We start from the raw sequence: 19,840 nt of genomic DNA on the forward strand, positions 1-19,840 counted from the left end.
ATCTCTCAACTTTTTTTTCTTTTTATACATTCGAACTTATTGCTTACATATACGTAAATAAGAGGATGTTAGAGAGTAAAAGATAGCAAAGAACATTTGCAACTAGAAGAGATTGCTTCTCGCTCTATACATACATACTATTATGTATGTACAAATTCCTACCATTATAACTTTTTAATATGAATTATATATGTATACAATAAAAAGCAATTTAATATTTCCTTATTACTTGCATATATTTTCTCGAACCATATGAAACATTGTATAATTTTCTTTTTTCATATTTTCTATTTCAAGCTAAAATAAATAAAAATACTCTCAACGATCGTATTTTAATATCGAATAATCAATCATTCCATGAAAGATAACGTAATTGCGTAATTAATCGACAAACGATTATACATATATATATATATATATATATATAATTTTTTTTCTTTTAAGTAAAGGAAAAAGAGTAAAGTAGGGATATGATCTCATAATATACGAATAGTCTGTGCTTATAGAAAATAAATATGTGTGTGTGTGGGTTAACATATATTTTATTATAAAATAAACTACTTTAGTTAATTAGTTGAATTATTTAGTATGATAGAATGTGAGTGATGGGTGCGTGGATGCGTGCATGCGTGTGTCATCATCGTGCATCATGCACCGTGCACGTACAGGTAAGTAAGTATTTCATTTGTACTTACTTTAATTATGCTCTCTTAAAAAACAACTAATTTCACACTTATCAAATAAGACACGCATCCATATAGAAGCGAAATCTCATGTTGGTCGTTGCTTTAAAACATTTATCTCAACTGTCAATAGTGCAATTTTTCTTTCATAAATTAATTAATTCGATTAACTAACGATTCGCCTTTTTACTTCGAATGTAGATTCATTGTAATGTAAACGTTATTATTGCAATTATTCGATTGTCTTGACAAAAGGATTGTTTAAAAATTGGTTTTAAGTAGATAACCCAATGAAAAGAATAAATAAAAAAAGAATTGATACTCAATGGTAACAATTGTTATTAACTTGTTATTAGTATTCAAAATTAAAAACAAGTATTTTAATATTTTAGACTTTGAAACAATACAATGTGCTTTAATCGCTAAATATCATATATTAAAGTTACCGAAATGTGGTTGCTTGAAATTATTGAGTACTTAAAGGCTCCACATCTCGTCGCTAATGTACAAGAATTTTTTGGAATAGAAATAAATTATAAAATAAAACATTCCGAGAATCATAGGTAAGAAAATATATCAAATGTTTAAATTAATATGGATATTAATGAATTTATGTGGATCATTTTCTTTTCATAGGTTATCTGATAATAAGGAACAAAATGGATATACTAAAACAAATAAATTATTGAGCAAAGAAAAATGCCCTTCTAATAACTATTTCATGAAATTCGAATCTCCAGCATTTATTATTAAGAATCGTTTTTGGTATTACTTATTTTTATTCGGTACAGAATTAGGAGATGAAATATTTTATTCTGCATTTATACCCTTTTGGTTTTGGAATATTGATGGCGCAGTTGGCCGGAGAGTGGTCTTAGTGTGGGCTATTGTTATGAGCATTGGTAAGATATACAATATATTTAACATATTTGACAAATAAACAAAACATTCTATTTCTATGATACTTACGTATGCATAATGTAATCTTTACATCGCAGGACAAGCATTGAAAGACATTATTTGCTGGCCAAGACCGGCGTGCCCGCCAGCCGTTAGATTACAAAGTAAATGGTCTCAAGAATATGGGATGCCGTCGACTCATGCTATGGTTGGAATTTCAATTCCATTTAGCGTACTAATATTTACAATGAATAGATACATCTATTCGTTTCCTATCGGTTTTACAATAGCTTTCCTTTGGTAAATCTTTAATACAGTTAAATTGAGTTAAATTTAATTTAATGTTTTTTAATAATTTATCAAACACATATCATCTTCTATTTTCTAGGTGTACACTTATCTGCACGAGTCGACTTTATTTGGGAATGCATACGGTGTTGGACATTGTAGCAGGATTATTACTAGCTATTGCGCTAATGATTCCATTGATACCTTTAGTAGATGCTTTAGATTATTATGTTATTACGAATCATTGGGTTTTAATAATTTTAATATTAATTAGCATTACCGCTGTGGTTTATTATCCATCTAGCGACAAATGGACACCGACTCGGTAAGAGACATTATACGTGTATAAGTTCAATTTCTTATTATTTAATATATACATGGAATATGTACTCGTAGCGGTGATACGACTATGGTTGTTTCCGTAACTGCTGGAGTTCATGCAGGAGCATGGTTAAATTATAAGACGGGGGCCTTTTCTCTTCCGCTTCTTCCACCACCATATGATATTATTTGGCCATCTTATCGTATGTTAGGATGTATGATTCTTAGGACGATACTGGGTTTCTGTAGCGTCATTGGAACTAAAGCTATTTGTAAATCTCTCTGTTATACTATAATATGTGCCATACTTAAGATCAATTCTAAGGAGCTTATGAAAAGTGAAAACTATTTGGAAAATAAGAGCAAAATTTTCACCGATCTAGTCTATAAATATTTAACTTGTTTTATGATTGGTATAAATACCGTATACCTTTTGCCAAATGTCTTCACTATAATAGGTATCGAACGGCCAACATTTTATACAGAGTTGTAAGATCAAACATTGTCTTACAACTTTTGATTTTTTCAAATATTTGGAAAATATTTCTCATATACAAAATCAATTATTGACACCTCAGAATTGTCACAGTCAGTTCGTTAGACTCTTCTTTGATTTATGAACAAAATGTAAATAACATATAATTTTAAGCTTTATAAATGAATTAAACATTCATTGTACAGATTAAATTTGGCGTTAAATCTGTAGAAAAGAGATATAATATATCTTTGCTATGAGAATAAAAATAGCTCAGATGTGCGCACATCTATATAACTATGTTATATTCAGTAATTAATATGCACAATAGGATAAAGATTGAACAGTGTCAGAAGTAAACAACATCTTTATTTTCAATTTTATCTTTTTCCCCCCAGTGGAATTTAAACTTGTATAATGAGAATGTAAATGTAACAAAGCACATATCACTTAATATAACAGATAATTCAAAGAAAATATAATAAATACACAGTAATCAATCAGAGTTTTGTGTGTGCGTTTTGTATTTCGAGAAAAAGGAAATTACTTCCTGATAAATATTCATTAGATATCTAGATTTCAACGAATGTTGTTGTCAGCAACTTAAATGATTAATCCATTTGATCGTAGAAATGAATGAATGCGAGTATAGTTATGCGGATAAGCATATGAACTTAATGTTTCTTTTTTTTTTTAATCTTACCATTTCTACTATATATTTTCAATTGGCATATTTAATCGTAAGATCTGTATCGCATAAAGATATAAAAAATAATTTTTAATATATTCATATTCAACAATGTCTATTTTATATTTACTTACCCTCAAATCTTTATCAAAGAAGCTTTCCGTTTCATTCAAGTTAATAGTATAAGGCATACAGATATCATATGCAAATTTGTTTTCATTCGTTGTTGTAACGATAACGCGATCGACGTCGAGAAGTACATTCAAATCTTGGCTAGATACCTAAGAGAGAGAGAGAGAGAGAGAGAGAGAGAGAGAGAAAACAGGAATGCATAAATTACAAATCATATTATAAGTGATACAAATCAGAAAAAAAAAAAAAAACGAAAAAAAGAAAGAATGAAATATATATCTTACTCCTTTAGGTATAAGAAATAAACCAATTAAACGTTTTGCTATCCCTTCCAATGATTCTTTTAATATTACATAATTGTTAGTCGCAGGTTTTTGGCAATTATTTTGTAGTTGCGCCAAAGTAACTGACCGATCTGTACTTAATGTATTTGATATTTCTTGAATTAATGGTTTTTTTGACTGTGGTAATACTTGACGTGCTTCGCGATCATCAATACGTTGCGGTTGAATCGTACCCATGACCTATTGGAAATGAAATTCTTATCAATCTTCCAAGTAGAATTTCTTAGCAAATAAAGGGGAGAAAATTAAATTATTCACTTTTCGGTTTTTGAGAATAATACAAGTTTTGGAATCCAGAGATTTAGCAAATTTATGCGATACACCTTCTATTATAACGGTCATTGTAAATAACCATAAATAATTTTGAGTTTGACATTTTTCAAAATAATTCTTATTTATCGCAACATCATGAGTCATGCATAAAGTACCACCTGTAGAATAATATTTTTGAGCGCGTTAATAAAATAACATAGATTGTTAATAATTACAAAATTACGATTTAATTTTTGCCTTTATCGGGTTCTAATCTCTCTTCACCAATGCTCATTGGTATAGAATAAGCAGGTGTCTCTTGATCTAAAAGAGAAATTAGCGTCTCTTCTGATATGTCTTCTGGTGGAGGTATTTTATTCGTTGTACATACATTTAAAAACACTTTTTCACCCGCATCTGTTTTTGTTTTTATACAAACACCTACAACATTACATGATAAAACATGTTTACAGATATTTATAGAAGATTTTATACATATATAAGAAATACATACCAGGCGAAGGATGAATAATAATGGATTTAGGTTTTGATTCAAACCCTTGTTTTAATATTTCGTCTATTTCAGATTCATGTTTATTTTCCTGCGATTCAAATTGGCATATCACCATTGGATCAACATAAAAAATGTGAAGAAATATTTTACTTAGAAGATAGATTACTTACGGATAATAATAAATTTTGTCTCAATATCGTGTCATCAATTTCGAGTAACGTTTTGTCACTCATGATTATTCTTCTTGTATTATTATTTGTTATTATATGTTATCAAGAAATTATTTGATGTAGTATATTTCGTTCAATTAATTTCTCATTGCCGCTTTATCTGGAAACAGTGAGCTTAGATATTTAACCAATCGGTAATTACCGTTGAACTTTTTCTTTCGTACTTGAAAACAGAGATAGAAGAGAATAGAAGATAGAGGCGAAATGTAAAGGACCGATTAATGCATCGACTAATGCACCAACTAATGCACCGACCAATGCACCGACCAATGCTTCATTGGTTAATTGCTTCAATGGTCGCCGCTAGGGTCCGCCGCTGGGGTCCGCCGCTGGGGTCCGCCGCTAGGCACCGCCGCTGCATGTACCGTTAAAACTTTGGCGGTTTCTCCGAACGTCTTTTGATTTGTTTTTGAGGTTAGATCAACAAAAGTTATGAGTTTTCAAATCGATAATATAACAGAGATGAACGCTGAAGAAGAAATGGATAAATCGAGTAAAGAGGCAAACGTAATAATAAAAAACAGAACGGAATTGACGTCTTACTTTGAAAAGATCGACCATAGTAATAATGACATTTATTTTTCCGAGGTAAGGCCAATAATTTGACAAGAGTTTCAGGTCCTTTAGCCAGTGTCCAAACGGTTCCAAATAATCGTTCAGTATTATTTTGTAGATTCCAAATGCTTGTCGCGAGGAACCGTGCCAATTGGGAGTAGACGAAGCAGGAAGAGGTCCTGTATTGGGTCCTATGGTATACGGAATAGCTTATGCACCATTGTCCCAGAAGCAATTACTCGTAGACTTAGGTTGTGCAGATTCAAAAAGCTTAACGGAAAATCAAAGAGACTGTATTTTTGATAAAACATGCCAAGCAAGCGATCAAATAGGATGGGCCGTGGACGTGATATCTCCTAATGTCATTGCCAATAGTATGTATCGTCGTAGTAAAGTATCTTTAAACGAGCTTTCCATAGATTCAGCAATTGGATTAATCAAGCAAGCCGTTAAAGCTGGTGTAAATGTGAAAAAATTATACGTCGATACAGTTGGAAAGCCAGAAAAATATCAATCTCGATTGGAAGAAATATTTCCCGAGCTAGATATCGTTGTTGCAAAAAAAGCAGATTCCATTTATCCGATCGTTAGTGCGGCAAGTATTTGCGCCAAAGTTTGCAGAGATCATGCAATACGTGCGTGGCAATTTCGCGAAGGTTCTAACGAAAGTGAATATGGCAGTGGATATCCTAATGATCCGGTAACTAAGAAATGGTTGTTAGCCAACATTGATTCCATATTCGGCTTTCCACAGATTGTTCGTTTTAGTTGGTCTACGGCAGAAAGGATTCTTGAATCTAATGCATTAACCGTCGAGTGGGAAGAAATAGAGAATCCTGAAACGCGTAAAGAGCAAAAGATATCTAACTTCTTTGCCAAATCACCCTTGAAATCTTTCAATAAGTTTCACGTTAAAAAGCATGCTTTTTTTACAGAAAGATGTATCAATAATGTTGGTACTCTATGATTCTCCTCCTTGCGAGGTTACCATCGACGTAAAAGAAATGATATTTTGTAGTCGAATCTTATTTTTTTTTTTGTTATGATTTTATTTCCTTGGTATACAAGATATTTGGACAGAATTCTCTTCTTTTTATAAATCTCAGTACTTTGAAAGATCAGTAATATAGCGATATTTTTGTCTCTATTCCTTAACTTAACATCATTTTACCTTATAATCTTATACATACATATATAACGTACGTTTTATTTATGTACATATGTACAAAATATTCTCGTCGTCCGTCGTCATATATGAAATTTTATACGGATTTATCTCTTTACATATTCTACGACTATAATTAACAATTAGGAATGTTGTGATCGCGAAAATTGGAATATCTTTGGTACACAGTCTAGATTTACATACTTTACAATCATCCTAAAATATGACATTATTATAATTTATGTGATTTTTACCGACTAGAATGATCATAGCTATGATTTAGAGAACGCAATGTTAATTGATTTTCTTCTTGTTCATTTTTCCAACGTCTTCAAGCGTCCAACGTTTCCAAGGTTTTAAACCACGAGAAATGAATCAGCTTGGACAATGGTTACTCGTTAAGTTGAGCCCTTAACGCTTAACAACTGAATAAACATCGACTTACAGTCCGATGATCAATTATAAGATTGATTTATTTGACAAGTATGATCGTGAATTAGAATGGCGATTGGAATGGCGAGTAGAATGGCGATTAGAATGGCGATTAAAATTGTGACATGCATTGGTGGAACGTGTAAAATGGCATGCCGCCTGGCGATCGGTATACGAAAAGTGTTTAATCGTAAGTAAGAAATTTAATCGTAAATATAATAACGACGATATGATTATACAAACTCTGACGCAATTATACGTAAATAGGAAAAAAGTACGTGTCTATAAACGTACATAGTGTACCTGGACAGGTGGACAGTAGGTTCGATCGAGTTTGGGGCGATTTTACCTGTCAAAATAAGTCGACGAACAAAGAGTAATATTTTGTTGTTATCTTCTGATTATGAAAGAGACTTATTTTGACACGTAGCGGATGACCGGATACACCCTGTTTTGTATCTGAAAAATGAAAATTCTATCGATCGTTCGTTGATCTATTTGTTTTGTCCTATTAAATGATTCATTAGCGATAAGATCGATAGAACGCGATCGAATCGAATGACAAATTGATTACGAATAAGTACTTATGTTAGTTTCATAGATTTGATATATCTACTTGCATGTAAATAGTGCGAAGAATTCTTAATCGGTTCGAACCCGATTTCTTCCTACACCACTATATTTTGCCTTTTTTCTTTCTTACCAAATATCAATGATTTTTGAAGCGCTTGAAAATAATTTTGACTTGTTACGTAGTATATCCTGACGAAGACATCGGTGAAAGTAGCTATTATCGAGTAGAAATACGAAAAGAAAAAAAAAGAAAAAAAAGAAAAAAAGAAAAATAGCAAAATGATCTAGCTGATTGAATGATTATCAATAAAATCAATAAAGTCTTTGTGACTTTATTGGGAAAATATCGACCTTGTTAATCGATACTACGATCCGTTTTGCGAATCGTTTTTACGAACGTTTTAATATGCACGCGTATGCACTTTAATTGAAAAGCGACAGACACTTTATGCGACACTAGCTTCGCTAGCAATAAAAGTGGAATGATAGAAAAATATAAAAAAATGTAAAAAAGATGAATCATTTGGTAGATAATTTGACAGTACGATCCGGTATCGCACACAGGGGCGGCGAAGGAGTGGGAAATCGTGGGAAGTCGAAAATACGTAAGGGTATCCTTCGGCCTTACCGGAGTATAAGCAATCCTAGGGTTAGCAGCGACAGGGACGATCCTACGGATTTGATATTTGCACTGGCTGCAACAATATATCGAATAGAGAATATATTCGATTATTCCAAGTTAATGTTTAATAAAGTTAATGTTTAATAGGATGCAAATGATATTTATCGAAAAGCAGATTTTACCTAAAATGTGTTCGGCGTGTGTATGGCCTTGCGCTCTTGTCTCCCTACTCTCCATTACCGGCATCTTTAAGGGCCTTTCACCCTCTATACTGAGCTCGTTCGATTTCCAATATACAGTCGCTATCGTCGCCAGGCATTTGATCTTCATGTCACCCTTCTTGAAGTGCTTCGTACGCAAACGAAACTCCAGACCAAGTACGGCAGTCTCTAGACCCTCGCGGTCTACCTCCGTGATATGAGGTCCTCTTAGGTATTGTGGATCGACCTGATCGACGACAAAGGAATGAGAATATACACGCTTGCGTTTTCTCTCATCGAGGAGACATTTCATTTACTTACGGGCTCGCCATTTATGAACCAACTGAGCATGGCGGCTGGTTTCGATTTAGCCGACGTACAGTTGAATCGCACGACGTCCGATACTTGATAGCGACGTCTGCCAGGTCTACCCGTGATAACGGGGCCATTTTCGGGCAGAGCTGAAAATAAAAGTAGCTACATTTTGTGTCGTTAGGAACGTTAAAGTTCCTATTTGTTAGGTCAAATGGTTAAAGTACTTACCGACTACCATCATATCCGAATGATCGGATACAGTTTGAAAGGAAGGTGCTTCCGCCGAGACTTCGCACCTATATCTCCCAGAACTCATTAGATTAACGGAATAAAGAACGACCGATCGTTCGGTAGAGTTATGTATCTAAATGACAGAAACAACAATAATAATGTGTGTGCATATCGTATGGAAGAAAAATCGTTGAAGGATTCTTACGTCGACGGAAACGCCGGGAAGTGAGAAAACCAATACAGGTGGCATATCCCTAGGTACGTATCGATAAAATTCGTTGCCATCTTTGTACCACTTAACCGAATAGAGTATCTCACCGTCCAGGTTAAAGCTACACTCGAGACGTATGTTCTGTCCCCGTACCACGTATTGCGGTATAACAAGTTCCAGCATCCTGAGCGCCTCTACTTCTAAAACAAATGCATACAAATGCATACAAATGCATACAAATGTGTCTACCTAATATGCTTATGCGGATAAGCGTATTCTTTTCTAAAGGATACATTGTGAATCAGCAACGATTAATAGTCTGATTTGACATTAATCGAATTAACTTGTTCTCAACTTGATTTTATTGAGAGAGAGAGAGAGAGAGAGAGAGATTGCATTATTGTATGCTATTATTACGGTTGCAAAGAAGCAAGATGAAGATAGAAACAACATTGCGAAAACAGAACCGTCAATTGCGAGCGCCCTTTGCGAGTCGACGTTAGGAAAAAACGCGTGCGTCTTGTTCGTCGGGAACTCAAGATATCGAGTCAGCAATCGAGTCAGCAATCGAGCCAGCAATCGAGCCAGCAATCGAGCCAGGAAGAAGATCGGGAAGCAGGAGCAATACCTTACTCTTCCCATTGACTCAGCTTGGTCTCTCGCTTTTTTGCCAGAGGCGCGTGTTCGACTGACTCACGGAACGATCCCAACCCCTGTCGTTCAATATGCATGAGTTATCATTCCTAACGCACTAAGAATGAATCATACCTTTATATACGTATCGCACTCGTTGTACCCCTCTATCCATCCATCCATCCATCCTCCTATTTTTCTCTTTTCATTCATTTTCTTCTTCTTCTTCTTCTTATTAGTCAAAATACGTACGATTCGAACGGGAGAAAATGTGTCTTAATAAATGCGTTGAAGTTAGAGGGAAAAAGGGGTGTCGCGTCGGAAGAGAAAAAAGACCCCGCGACTAACGAACGGTTAATAGGTATGAGTAATCGTCGCCGGACTGTGAGGTCACCGGAAAACAATGCCATTTTTCTACCGTTTCGTCGTCATTCGAGAAACGCATTAATCAGCTTGTCCAGAAACGGACGGTAATGTTGATGTTGCCAGTTAATTGCCCGTTAAGGATCGATGATCTAAACTCGTGATATTATCGAGAATACCAACGGTAAGTATTTCTAGTCCTTAACGTTGATAAAAGTTCATTCGCTTCGTCCAACGACGAGATCAATTTTCCAAAAGCTTAGCTCTTCTCGAATAATGTTATCTCCTCTAAAAATGTGCGTAGGGAAAATATAATAGTAGGACAAAATTAAAATGATTTGATAAATAGGTACGTGTAAAAGTAGATTTTTGTCCGGCTGCCAAATGACCGTGATCACGCGTACCTAATTTAAAGAAAGTCTGGTTATACACGCTTATAACGCATTTTCGTGCGGTCGACGACGAGAAAGAGCGAGGATGACTATCGATCCCTCTACCTTAAGGGCAAATATCGAGGGGAGGTCTGGGAAAAGAAAGCATCAAATTCGAAAATAGTCGATGTAAACTCGATCGACCGGACTTCCTGGATAGGAAATAAAGAGCCAAATTCGAGCTACTCCTAAGAAAAGGATAGCAAAGAGCAGGCGTCGTCGGAGTTGCGTCGGGCTGCAGTCGTCCCTGTCGTCTCGACTCTCCGTCGCTTAATTTCGTTTTGATATTACTTTACAAAGTAATCGTATACCAGTCGAAGAGCGAAGCCAAACATCTGCGGGTCTCATCGGCTAACTCTTGGCTGCGTTAGGCGAGAGAGGGCAAGCGGTGTCGCGTGTCGTTTTCACGAGGGTCGCACGAGGGTCGTAGGAGGGTCGTAGGAGGGTCGTAGGAGGGTCGTAGGAGGGTCGTACACGGGTCGCGAGAGGGTCGCGACATCCCAAGAAAAAAAGGGTCGAGCTTTTTCTATCTATCTCTCTCTCTCTCTCTCTCTCTCTGCCGAACGTGTAAAAACGGGAAACCTTAACAACGACGTATAGCTCCGACTATTCTTCTAACATTTTAACTAGACTCTGGAGCGGTTTTGTTTCATCTTTACCATGGGAGATAAAATGGAAGAGAGAGAGAGAGCAATTTGCATATGCATACATTCGCGCGAATATCTTTTGCGTGTGCATGTAAAAAAAAAGAGATAGGATATAGGGCACGCGTAATCGGCAAGACCGTCGTAAATCATGCCAAAAGCAAATATATTGTAGGCTTTCTATTAAAAGATTCACGATCGCGAAGAAAGTTTGGAAAAGAAGGAAAAAACATCTCACGCGACGCATCCACTCTGGGAGAATAAATAAAGGGAAAAAAGCAAAAGATTTGGTTCTCGCCTATCTTCTTTATAAAAGAAAAAACGAGAAGAATTTTCTTATAAAACTAACAAACGATTTAGTCTCCCATCGAACAGGATTCTAAAGAAATCGGGCCGAGCATTTTTCTAGATTTATATTTATATCGATAATTCCTACTTATACGTTTATACGTTTATCTCGTGCGTCAGGGTTGGCGGCCCAGGTTACAACGATTTTTGGATCGTTGCATTAGTCGCAGTCGATACGTCCAAATAAACTAATAAAGAAGTGTCCTAAACTACTTTACGTAGTAGTACTACAGAGTTAAGAATTAGAAGGTAAACCGCTATGATGCACCCTCGATCCACTATGATGACCGACAGACCTCGTGCTCCTTGCCACGGGAAGAAAGGGGCAGAAGAGGAAGAACTCGCTGATCGACATTCTCAAGGGATCAGCCACGAGATCCGCGGAGACTTCCCCTTCTCGGATGACGACGGTTTAACGCATCATACGAAAGGAAAAGAGAGCGTAAATTATCGTCGCCCGATCGAGAAGAAACTCTGTCGCAGTTAAACGATCTTTTGTTTCTTTTTAGGTTTTTCTCGGAAATCGATACTCGCGCGCAAGGAACGTGCGAACGAACCAACGAATTTGCTTTTTCCCAATGTTTCTTTCGCGAAATAAATTGATCGAAATAGTGGAAGGCAACAGGACGGGCAGTCGCGCGCGCAATGTTCTACTTGCGTGCACCCAGCCACGTTCGTGGTATCGTCGGATACAATCGACAATAGTCAAATTACCGGATACGACGCATCCGCAAATCCGATCGCTCCTCTCCTCGGCCAAATCTATAGTCTTTCGCGCGAGTATATGGGTAGATTTTCTTATTCGCGTATAAGAATGGGTCGTTGGCGCGTTTTCGTTATCGTTCGAGGTTTCCCCTCGACGCTAGCCATTCTCTTGCCATTCTACTGGACGACAGTCGGTGATAAGAGTTACAAGGTTCTAGCGAGAGCCCTTCGACGTATCGACGTACAGACGTTGAAAAATCCCTCGATGAAAAGCTTATCCCTTTGTGTCGCTTTTCCATCGGATCCATTAAATGGTTTTTGCGTTTCAAATCGATTCGATGCTAATCTATCAGGAATCGAATATATTTATGAACTTGACCGATTTATCGTTCACAAGATTCTTCTCTGGAGAGTTAACGAGCGTTTTAGAGGAAAGACCATACGCCGTTTCTATGCTCTCGCGGTGCACCTCCTCTCCCTATTTCTTTCCATTTTAGTTTCCCCCGAGAGTAAACGGCTACTAGCCCTTGAGCGTTTATTTAATAAATACACAGCAGAATTGCTCGACTCGTCCAACGTATAAAAGACGCAATCCAGTCCACGCCGTTGATTGCATTGCCTACAAACTTTACGAGATTATTATTATAGGATCGGCAATTTTCCGTCTGGCTTAAGTCCGCAGAGAGAACGGAGTACTGTATCTTTTTTGACTTTTTCTTTTCTTTGCTATGTAAGTAACCTATATATCTGTTGAAGCGCACATATGAAAGCGTATATTAGAAACAGACGCACGCGATAAAATTATTTTTTCCAACGTCATGGTACACCGCGCGCATTTGAAACGTACGACAGATGGTCCGATGACCGTCCTGCCTTCGACCGGACACGACGACGAGAGAGAGAGAGAGAGAATACTTTCCTGCCTTTTAATTGGCCAAAATCGTTTTGAATTGAAAAATGTTCGATTTAATGGCAAATCTAGCTAATTTGCTTCGAGTTGGAAGTGGCCATTATTAATAAAATATAGGGGTTGGGGTTGGAGTCGTTATTAATTCGCTCTAAAATCGTTGAAATCGCGTATAATAAGGATCCTGTTCGAAAAACAAGCTCTCAAGGCAGGAACAGTGTAAAGATATAGGTAATGTTCGCAACGACGCGAGTCGCATCGAAATTCAAGGATTAGACGATGCGAACGTGCGCATACAGTCATAAACCCGTAATGTTCCTGGAATATTAATCGAGTTAATAGCGGTGCTATACCTTACGACTCTTATAAGTGGATATTCGATAAATAAATAGGTATTTAGACGAGAAGTAAACGATTATAATACAACAGGACAAATATCCGTAAGTGGAATATAGAGGAAATGTGCTTAAGGTTTCGCTAGGTATCGCGAATCTAGTATCACGATGACGAGAAAGATCACTCTCCGGTCCGCTCATTCTTCTCGAGCTCGCACCTACCGTTGCGTCTATCGTCTCTCGCGCATACTCGATTCCCGCTAATACGCTCGCCATTCTTCTCGAGCTCGTAATTAACAATCATTATTCGCGAATGATTCTAACAACGCCCACGCGCATAGCTTTTTCAACCTAATTCTCTTTTTAAGTACTATTTTATGGATGACTTTCGTCTGAAAGTTTCGAAAAAGTTTGTTGCGTCGAAAGATGGAGTAGAGGGCGAGCAATTATACTCGTTACGAACCGCATCTGTCCGCAACAGAATTCTTCAGCTCTCTAAATTTGACGAGTCAATTAATGTGTACACATGGGTGTCTACACATTTCCAGAATCGTGCTTGTAAATTGAGTTAGAATTGGAGCTAAAACAAATCGATTCTTCGAAGAGTCGAGTTGAATCCTCCGTCGTCGGAGGGAAGCTCGACAAAGAACCGTTTGACGGACGACGAAAGAAGAGCGCAAGGAATTAGGGCGAGGCAGGCGAATAGACGGACTTACCCTCGGTGCCGAAAGCAAAAAGCAATAAGAGAAAGATCGGTCCGAGCTTCCTATGCCAATCCATGATGATGTTGTTGTTGTTGGTGGTGGTGGTGGTGGTGGTGGTGGTGATGGTGGTGGTAGTGGCGGAGGCGACGGCGATGGCGATGGCGATGGCGATGGCGATGGCGATGACGAGGAGGACGTCGCGACGTCGCTCGAAGGAGGAGACGCGCGCCAGCGCGAGGCGAGCCCAGCTTCGGCCCTGGCACGACGGCCCTGGCACAAAGGCCCTGGCACGGCCCTGGCACAGCTCTAGTCAGGTCGTACGTTGCCCTTTGACATCCACCGAGATAACGGGAGCGTCGGTCATCGAGACTTTTTATTTTCCTTTGCCTATCTAGTCTGCCAACTGACACTGGGGTGCGCGCGCGCGCGCGCGCACTATGCACCGGTGCGGTCTGCCGCCAAAATATTCTCTCCTTGACCTCTGTCGCGAGCGCGAAGCTGCGAGCACGAAGCTGCGAGCACGATAATCGGAGAACGCACGCTGTGCTAACCACGACGAGGATCGTGCGAGCTCGGACACGCGTCGCGCGGAAATACCGGCCGCCGAGAAGGCTTTTGCCTCTGGAACCGACGCCAACGCCAACGCCGCCAACGCCGCCACCACCACCGCCACCACCACCGCCAACGCCTCCCTACCCCTCCCGACTCACCTCCTTTTCGATATTGCAATTTCTAGTTCTGTTCGTAGTTCTGCTCCTAGTTCTGCTTCTTTTTTCCTAGATAAGTAGCCACGCGTAGGTACCTCAACGACCACGCCTATCCTCGAGCTCCATATTTCGTTTGTTATTTTATTTCAATTTTATGTATAGTTCCATAAATGCATTTATATATATATATATATGGTCGAAGGTAATCGGTGACGCGACAAGATGAAGGAAAAAAACCTTCCGTGCTAAAGCTAAGAAGACCAACCTAATGAAAAATAATCGAGTTGAGTTAATGTTTCGTTAAATGGAAAAGGCGTAAGCATGCATCGAAAAGCGCGGACACGCACATTCGGTGTACGTAGATCTTTATAATACGAGATTTGTAAGTTTTTGGGCACGCGCTTTGTTACTCACGCATGCGTATGTCATCGCATCTGGCGCATCTCTGTTATTTGACGACGGAAGCTTTCTACTCGTATAATATGTTTTTTAGTACTCGTAAAAATGCGCGAGGACGAATGAATTGTGCACCGTTACGCATCGAAATAATTAGATTAATATGCATCGATCGTTACTTATCTTAATGTCTGCATCTCTATTTTCTTCGTATCAAATAAATGTATTTAATACGCAACTCGATGATTCGCGATAGCAGCGTACTTGCTCGCGATTTGTGAATGCTTCGGACTAATGAAGAACAGTAGCTTCGTTTAGGGTTCTTACGAGCACACTTTAAAGATCCTTTTAACGCAGAACTATACTTTATACGTCTATTACCCGTATATACGCGCAAGTCGATTGAACGAGTCTCTTGTAGCGCTTTTATTTCCTGCCCTCGTTTAGCTCGCGCATCTCGTAGAACCCGCATTTCGTACAATTACCCAAAAGGTCCATTCGTTCTATTTAAAACATTGGAATTTTTCGATAACTTGTTGGACCATGCGACGAGAAGAAAGCCTAGTAAACGCTTAGTATAACGCCCAACTTTGCCAACTTTATTGTACTTTATCCAGCAGCTACGAGTATTATCCGATTGACGCGTTCAAATTGTTCTTCTTTCAAATTATTAATGATCATATAGAATGTTACAGTTTATTCAATTCGCGTTTATCACTGTTACAGTTTATTCAATTCGCGTCTTAATTCGCAATCTTAGATTTACCGAGCCCATTTGCAAGAATATGCAATTATGCAAACTCAATATCGAGCAAAGTTGAACTCTTTGCTGGATCTTTAGACAATTGTTGTCATCTTTATAACAAATTGTACTTGATATTATTTTTGAAAAATAATCGGAAGTTAGATTCGTGATAATCGTGCTAAGTACGCGTTGTCCGCGCGTAAAGGCAATAGCTCGAGGGAAACTTTTTCAAATATCGCTCGCGTTCGAGGGAGAAGAAAGAAAGAGGCGAGGGCGGGCAATTAGTTGGGCACGAGCATCTGCTCGTATATATTTTCCTATTCCTCGTGCGCGCGTGCGTGCGTGCGTGCGTGCGTGCCTACGAGACTGCTAGCAGCTGCCCAATTTTCATGATAAAATGCGAGGAAATTATTCCGATTAGAGTCTTCTATAGGTTTCACTAGATACCGCCTATTCAAAGAAATATGATTTTCAAGGAAATCGTTTGCTTCATTTATTTCATGAATAATTTTCTCCTATGGTAGTTTATATATTGTCTCATCTTTATAATTATCATTATTAAGAAATATCAAAGGAGACGACTTATGCGTGAAACATCTTAACGAGTTGGGAAAAGATTGCACGGTATCATATTTGATGAGAGAACGAGACGAGAATCGCAAGTATCTCTACTATCATAATCATAATCATATCGAGCTATTTAGGCGAGAAGCGTTTCTTCTTCCTTGCTTATCGTCTATCCATTCGTTTCCCCTACTTTTCTAGCTGCGTTTCATAGTTTTACTTTTGCATTTCTCGCTTTTACGGACTTTACTTTTTCTCGAGATGACCCACTTTGTGTCTTCCCAACGGAAAATGCACAGAGTCTTTGCCCCATCTCTCTCTCTCTCTCTCTCTCTCTCTCTCCGGTCTTTCCTCTTTTCTTTTCTTTTCTTTTCTTTTCTTTTCTTTCCTTCTTTCCTTCTTCCTTTCGTACCGGATCCTCTTTATTTTACTTTTACATTTTTTGCGCCAACTTTTGTTATCGTTCTTTGTTCGAATATCGTTAGAAAAAAGAAAGATTACCTACTCGCAAAGTTTCGTTTCATTCGTTAAAGTCGCATAGCCAGGAAGAAACCGCTATAAGTGATTATGTTTCACGATGAATCAAACAAATGATTTGTTTACGATGCAATATTAAGAAAGCGTCAATCATTATTTGTTGCTAAAATAATATCAAATAATAACCTATATAGCTATGAAACTATATAGCTATGAAATTTTATCCTTGGAAGAAGTGTCGCTTTCGTATAACAATTAGGTTTCGACTGGATCTCTAGTATTGCGCCTATCATTTCTACAAGGATATTTCTGAACGTTTTGTCTCATGTAATGTGCGTCATAGGCTTACTTTGACGTTAAAAAAAGGATATTTTTTCGTTGACGTATGTATGTATGTTGTACTAACAATAAGTATGTCACAACGCGACGATATAGCTATGACGAAGTTAGAAGACGGAGGTTCTATCATTTTGCGGATGCTTTTTTTGTTTGTTTTATAGATTTGTTTCATTTGAAAACGAAAGCAACGTCCTACTTGTTTCTTCGCGTGCATTATTTATGACGAGAGAGAAAACGTTTATAAACAACGGAGTTTGGATGAAGTTTGAAAAAAAAAAACAAATAATCGTTCCAAAGACACGATACGCGCATAATTGCGACGAACATTTTCTTGCGCACCTCTCGTTCCATTAAATGCAGGTCGTTTCATCGAAAATGGTTTCATGTCATGGTTTCGTGTCATGGCATCTTCTATATACGCAAAGACCACTCATTTTATGAGCCGGTTTCATGCTCGCATAAGCATCTGTAATATTCCTCGAGTATCTACTTACGCAACACGACTACTTATACTTTTGCAAGTATGTTACGTATACGAATGCGCTGCGTACATATCTATATATACCTATCAACTGTGCTCATATTAGTGTACATATAGTGTGTATATATATGTACCTACATAAAAAATACATCAAGGGGTGAACCAAATTTAAACGAGACTAGAACTCATCTATTTTCATTTCAAAGAGACTATTCAAGCTGATTATATCAATAAAATAGAATGCATTGATTTTGATTTTCAATACGATTGAAAAAAAAAGTCAAGTATGGTTGCAATGGTCGTAGAATAGTATTTTCTAATCATTTGAAGAGGTGTGACCAAAATAACGAAGCAATTATTAAATACTTTGATATATCGTAGACGCTCCCCTACCGCTTACCTTTCTTACTCTCGAATCTATTGCGAGAAACGTCTATCGAAAAACGTTCGAGAGAATAAGAAGCTTGCGCGAAACTATGTCGTACGATGATATTCACGAGAGACTCGAACTGTGCGAGCGCAAATATATCTACATATGTAAGTAGTATATCCAGTCGGTCGAACGAACAACTCCAATTGATCGAAACGACTCTAAAAAGAAGGTTGGGAACTTGGTATTACTTTTCAAAATTCTACCATGTCATTTCGATTATATTGCATAAGAGTATTTAACGATATTAGATATATTAGAGATATGGATTTATTTATTCTCCAAATTATCTAATGAAATCTCGATAGACTCGAGAAGATATCAACTTTGCACCGCAAACGATCGGAATGAGAGGAATGAGAGGAATGAGAGGAATGGGCTAGGATGGATTTTGGGTGTAAGCAGAAGAAAATTTGATGATACGCGCGTACGAAAAGACCAAGTCGAAAGAAATATTAGCCTAGGGAGCAAACGAGAGGGCGAATATCGATTTTCGGTCGCGCTAATAAATAAGCGCATGCGTCTTGCGTACCGCTTCTACCTGGTGTTCAAAGAATTCCGAGCCTGCGAAATCCTTGAAATTCCTTTTTTCAATCTATCGAAAATCTAGCGAGATCGATTTGATTCGTCATTTATACTTGTATATTTGTATCAGGCAGCAATCTATAAATAAATAGATATTATATATACGCGTATCTAACCGCGCCAAACCTAATTAATAACCAAATAATTACGACGATGACGCGTTTAATGCATTGATTTCAATCGCCACTCAATAAGTTAATTAATGAAATCATCACAAGTATCGCGTTATATTAACTGTACTCGTGTTTCTTTGTACATCCATCTGAATAAACGCGTCGTCGGGGGTCGGCGGGTCGGCGGGTCGGCAGGTCGGTGGGTCGATTAATCGAACTAAATATATCTGTATGACTTTTTCGGCACAAAGTATTGTCTAGATGTATTACGTGGACGAAATCACGAATATCACGAAATCACGGTCGGCCGCGGTGGGGAGAGTTCGTAAGACGACGACTGCTGCCGCTGCCTTCGGGGGATGAAATTCATCCTGACGCGTGCAACTGGTACCCCAATTACTCGGCGGGGATCGTTAGTCGATCTACCTCTCCTCTCTTTAGCTTTCTGTTTCGCACACGCGCTCCACGCCCTCCCTATCTTCCTCTAACCCTCGGCCTAACAAGGGGTATGTAGTATATACAAAATAGTCGAGTCATTTTTATTGCCCTAACCGAAAGATTTGAACTCGTTAAATAAGGAACATCTATTAATTGTCTTATAATCTACTTTTCACACTCGCATGAAATTTCAACCCGATCCAAGTTCCTTTTGCGTAATAAAGCTTTGACTATTAGTAAGACGATAGATAATACTCAGGTAGAAACTAATCTTTAAAGTCGACGAAATTTTGTTTTATCAAGACGATGGTAGGACGATAGGGAGGGTGTATCGTGTACGCAACTTGATTCGAAGGAAATAGAT

The 19,840-nt window shown here is 37.9% G+C and overlaps 3 protein-coding genes and 1 long non-coding RNA gene across 17 annotated transcripts; 2 read left to right on the forward strand and 2 right to left on the reverse strand.

Moving 5' to 3' along the window:
- Positions 1-433: 433 nt before the first annotated feature.
- On the forward strand, positions 434-3,172 carry LOC122525043 (sphingosine-1-phosphate phosphatase 1-like). Of its 4 annotated transcripts, none has more exons than XM_043647591.1 (6): positions 434-672; positions 1,076-1,246; positions 1,320-1,585; positions 1,682-1,883; positions 1,972-2,196; positions 2,268-3,172. In XM_043647591.1, the coding sequence occupies exons 2-6, from the start codon at positions 1,134-1,136 to the stop codon at positions 2,683-2,685; spliced, it is 1,224 nt and encodes a 407-aa protein (XP_043503526.1). In that variant the 5' UTR covers positions 434-672; positions 1,076-1,133; the 3' UTR covers positions 2,686-3,172. The 4 variants fall into 4 exon arrangements, with proteins under 4 accessions (XP_043503526.1, XP_043503525.1, XP_043503528.1 ...); XM_043647590.1 differs by having other exon boundaries at positions 434-668; XM_043647592.1 differs by lacking the exon at positions 434-672 and adding an exon at positions 683-1,011.
- On the reverse strand, positions 3,017-4,847 carry LOC122525047 (PIH1 domain-containing protein 1-like). The gene is made up of 7 exons (XM_043647605.1): positions 4,768-4,847; positions 4,598-4,685; positions 4,342-4,524; positions 4,090-4,262; positions 3,772-4,011; positions 3,490-3,636; positions 3,017-3,414 (listed from the first exon to the last, which is right to left on the reverse strand). Exons 1-7 carry the CDS (start codon positions 4,828-4,830, stop codon positions 3,379-3,381), a joined length of 930 nt encoding a protein of 309 aa, XP_043503540.1. The 5' UTR covers positions 4,831-4,847; the 3' UTR covers positions 3,017-3,378.
- Positions 4,848-4,852: 5 nt separating this feature from the next.
- Positions 4,853-18,888, reverse strand: LOC122525045. Of its 11 annotated transcripts, XR_006305697.1 has the most exons (9): positions 18,873-18,887; positions 14,214-15,173; positions 9,126-9,331; positions 8,918-9,053; positions 8,696-8,835; positions 8,357-8,621; positions 8,181-8,247; positions 4,992-5,573; positions 4,853-4,927 (listed from the first exon to the last, which is right to left on the reverse strand). XR_006305697.1 is itself a non-coding variant. In XM_043647597.1 (8 exons), the coding sequence occupies exons 2-8, from the start codon at positions 14,275-14,277 to the stop codon at positions 5,258-5,260; spliced, it is 1,191 nt and encodes a 396-aa protein (XP_043503532.1). In that variant the 5' UTR covers positions 14,278-15,173; positions 18,873-18,888; the 3' UTR covers positions 4,853-5,257. The 11 variants fall into 11 exon arrangements, 10 of the variants coding, with proteins under 10 accessions (XP_043503532.1, XP_043503530.1, XP_043503531.1 ...); XM_043647597.1 differs by having other exon boundaries at positions 4,853-5,573; positions 9,126-9,328; positions 18,873-18,888; XM_043647595.1 differs by having other exon boundaries at positions 4,853-5,573.
- On the forward strand, positions 5,250-5,651 carry LOC122525051. The gene is made up of 2 exons (XR_006305699.1): positions 5,250-5,415; positions 5,488-5,651. It is a non-coding gene; the product is annotated as an uncharacterized LOC122525051 (long non-coding RNA).
- Positions 18,889-19,840: the final 952 nt, after the last annotated feature.

The sequence above is a fragment of the Polistes fuscatus genome, unplaced genomic scaffold, assembly GCF_010416935.1.
Source record: "Polistes fuscatus isolate 324 unplaced genomic scaffold, CU_Pfus_HIC Scaffold8, whole genome shotgun sequence".
NCBI lineage: Eukaryota > Metazoa > Arthropoda > Insecta > Hymenoptera > Vespidae > Polistes > Polistes fuscatus.

Excerpts from the sequence above, each read along its gene's own strand:
- LOC122525045 (XM_043647595.1), bottom strand. The coding sequence starts at position 14,277 with ATGGATTGGCATAGGAAGCTCGGACCGATCTTTCTCTTATTGCTTTTT. Across the intron at positions 8,836-8,917 it reads TTCGGATATGATGGTAGTCG|CTCTGCCCGAAAATGGCCCC; the intron begins GTAAGTACTTTA and ends TTTTATTTTCAG. Across the intron at positions 8,622-8,695 it reads GGTTCATAAATGGCGAGCCC|GTCGATCCACAATACCTAAG; the intron begins GTAAGTAAATGA and ends GTCGTCGATCAG.
- LOC122525043 (XM_043647591.1), top strand. The coding sequence starts at position 1,134 with ATGTGGTTGCTTGAAATTATTGAGTACTTAAAGGCTCCACATCTCGTC. Across the intron at positions 1,884-1,971 it reads TTTACAATAGCTTTCCTTTG|GTGTACACTTATCTGCACGA; the intron begins GTAAATCTTTAA and ends TCTATTTTCTAG. Across the intron at positions 2,197-2,267 it reads GACAAATGGACACCGACTCG|CGGTGATACGACTATGGTTG; the intron begins GTAAGAGACATT and ends ATGTACTCGTAG.
- LOC122525047 (XM_043647605.1), bottom strand. The coding sequence starts at position 4,830 with ATGAGTGACAAAACGTTACTCGAAATTGATGACACGATATTGAGACAA. Across the intron at positions 4,012-4,089 it reads TTATTCTCAAAAACCGAAAA|GTCATGGGTACGATTCAACC; the intron begins GTGAATAATTTA and ends CATTTCCAATAG. Across the intron at positions 3,637-3,771 it reads TATTTCTTATACCTAAAGGA|GTATCTAGCCAAGATTTGAA; the intron begins GTAAGATATATA and ends TCTCTCTCTTAG.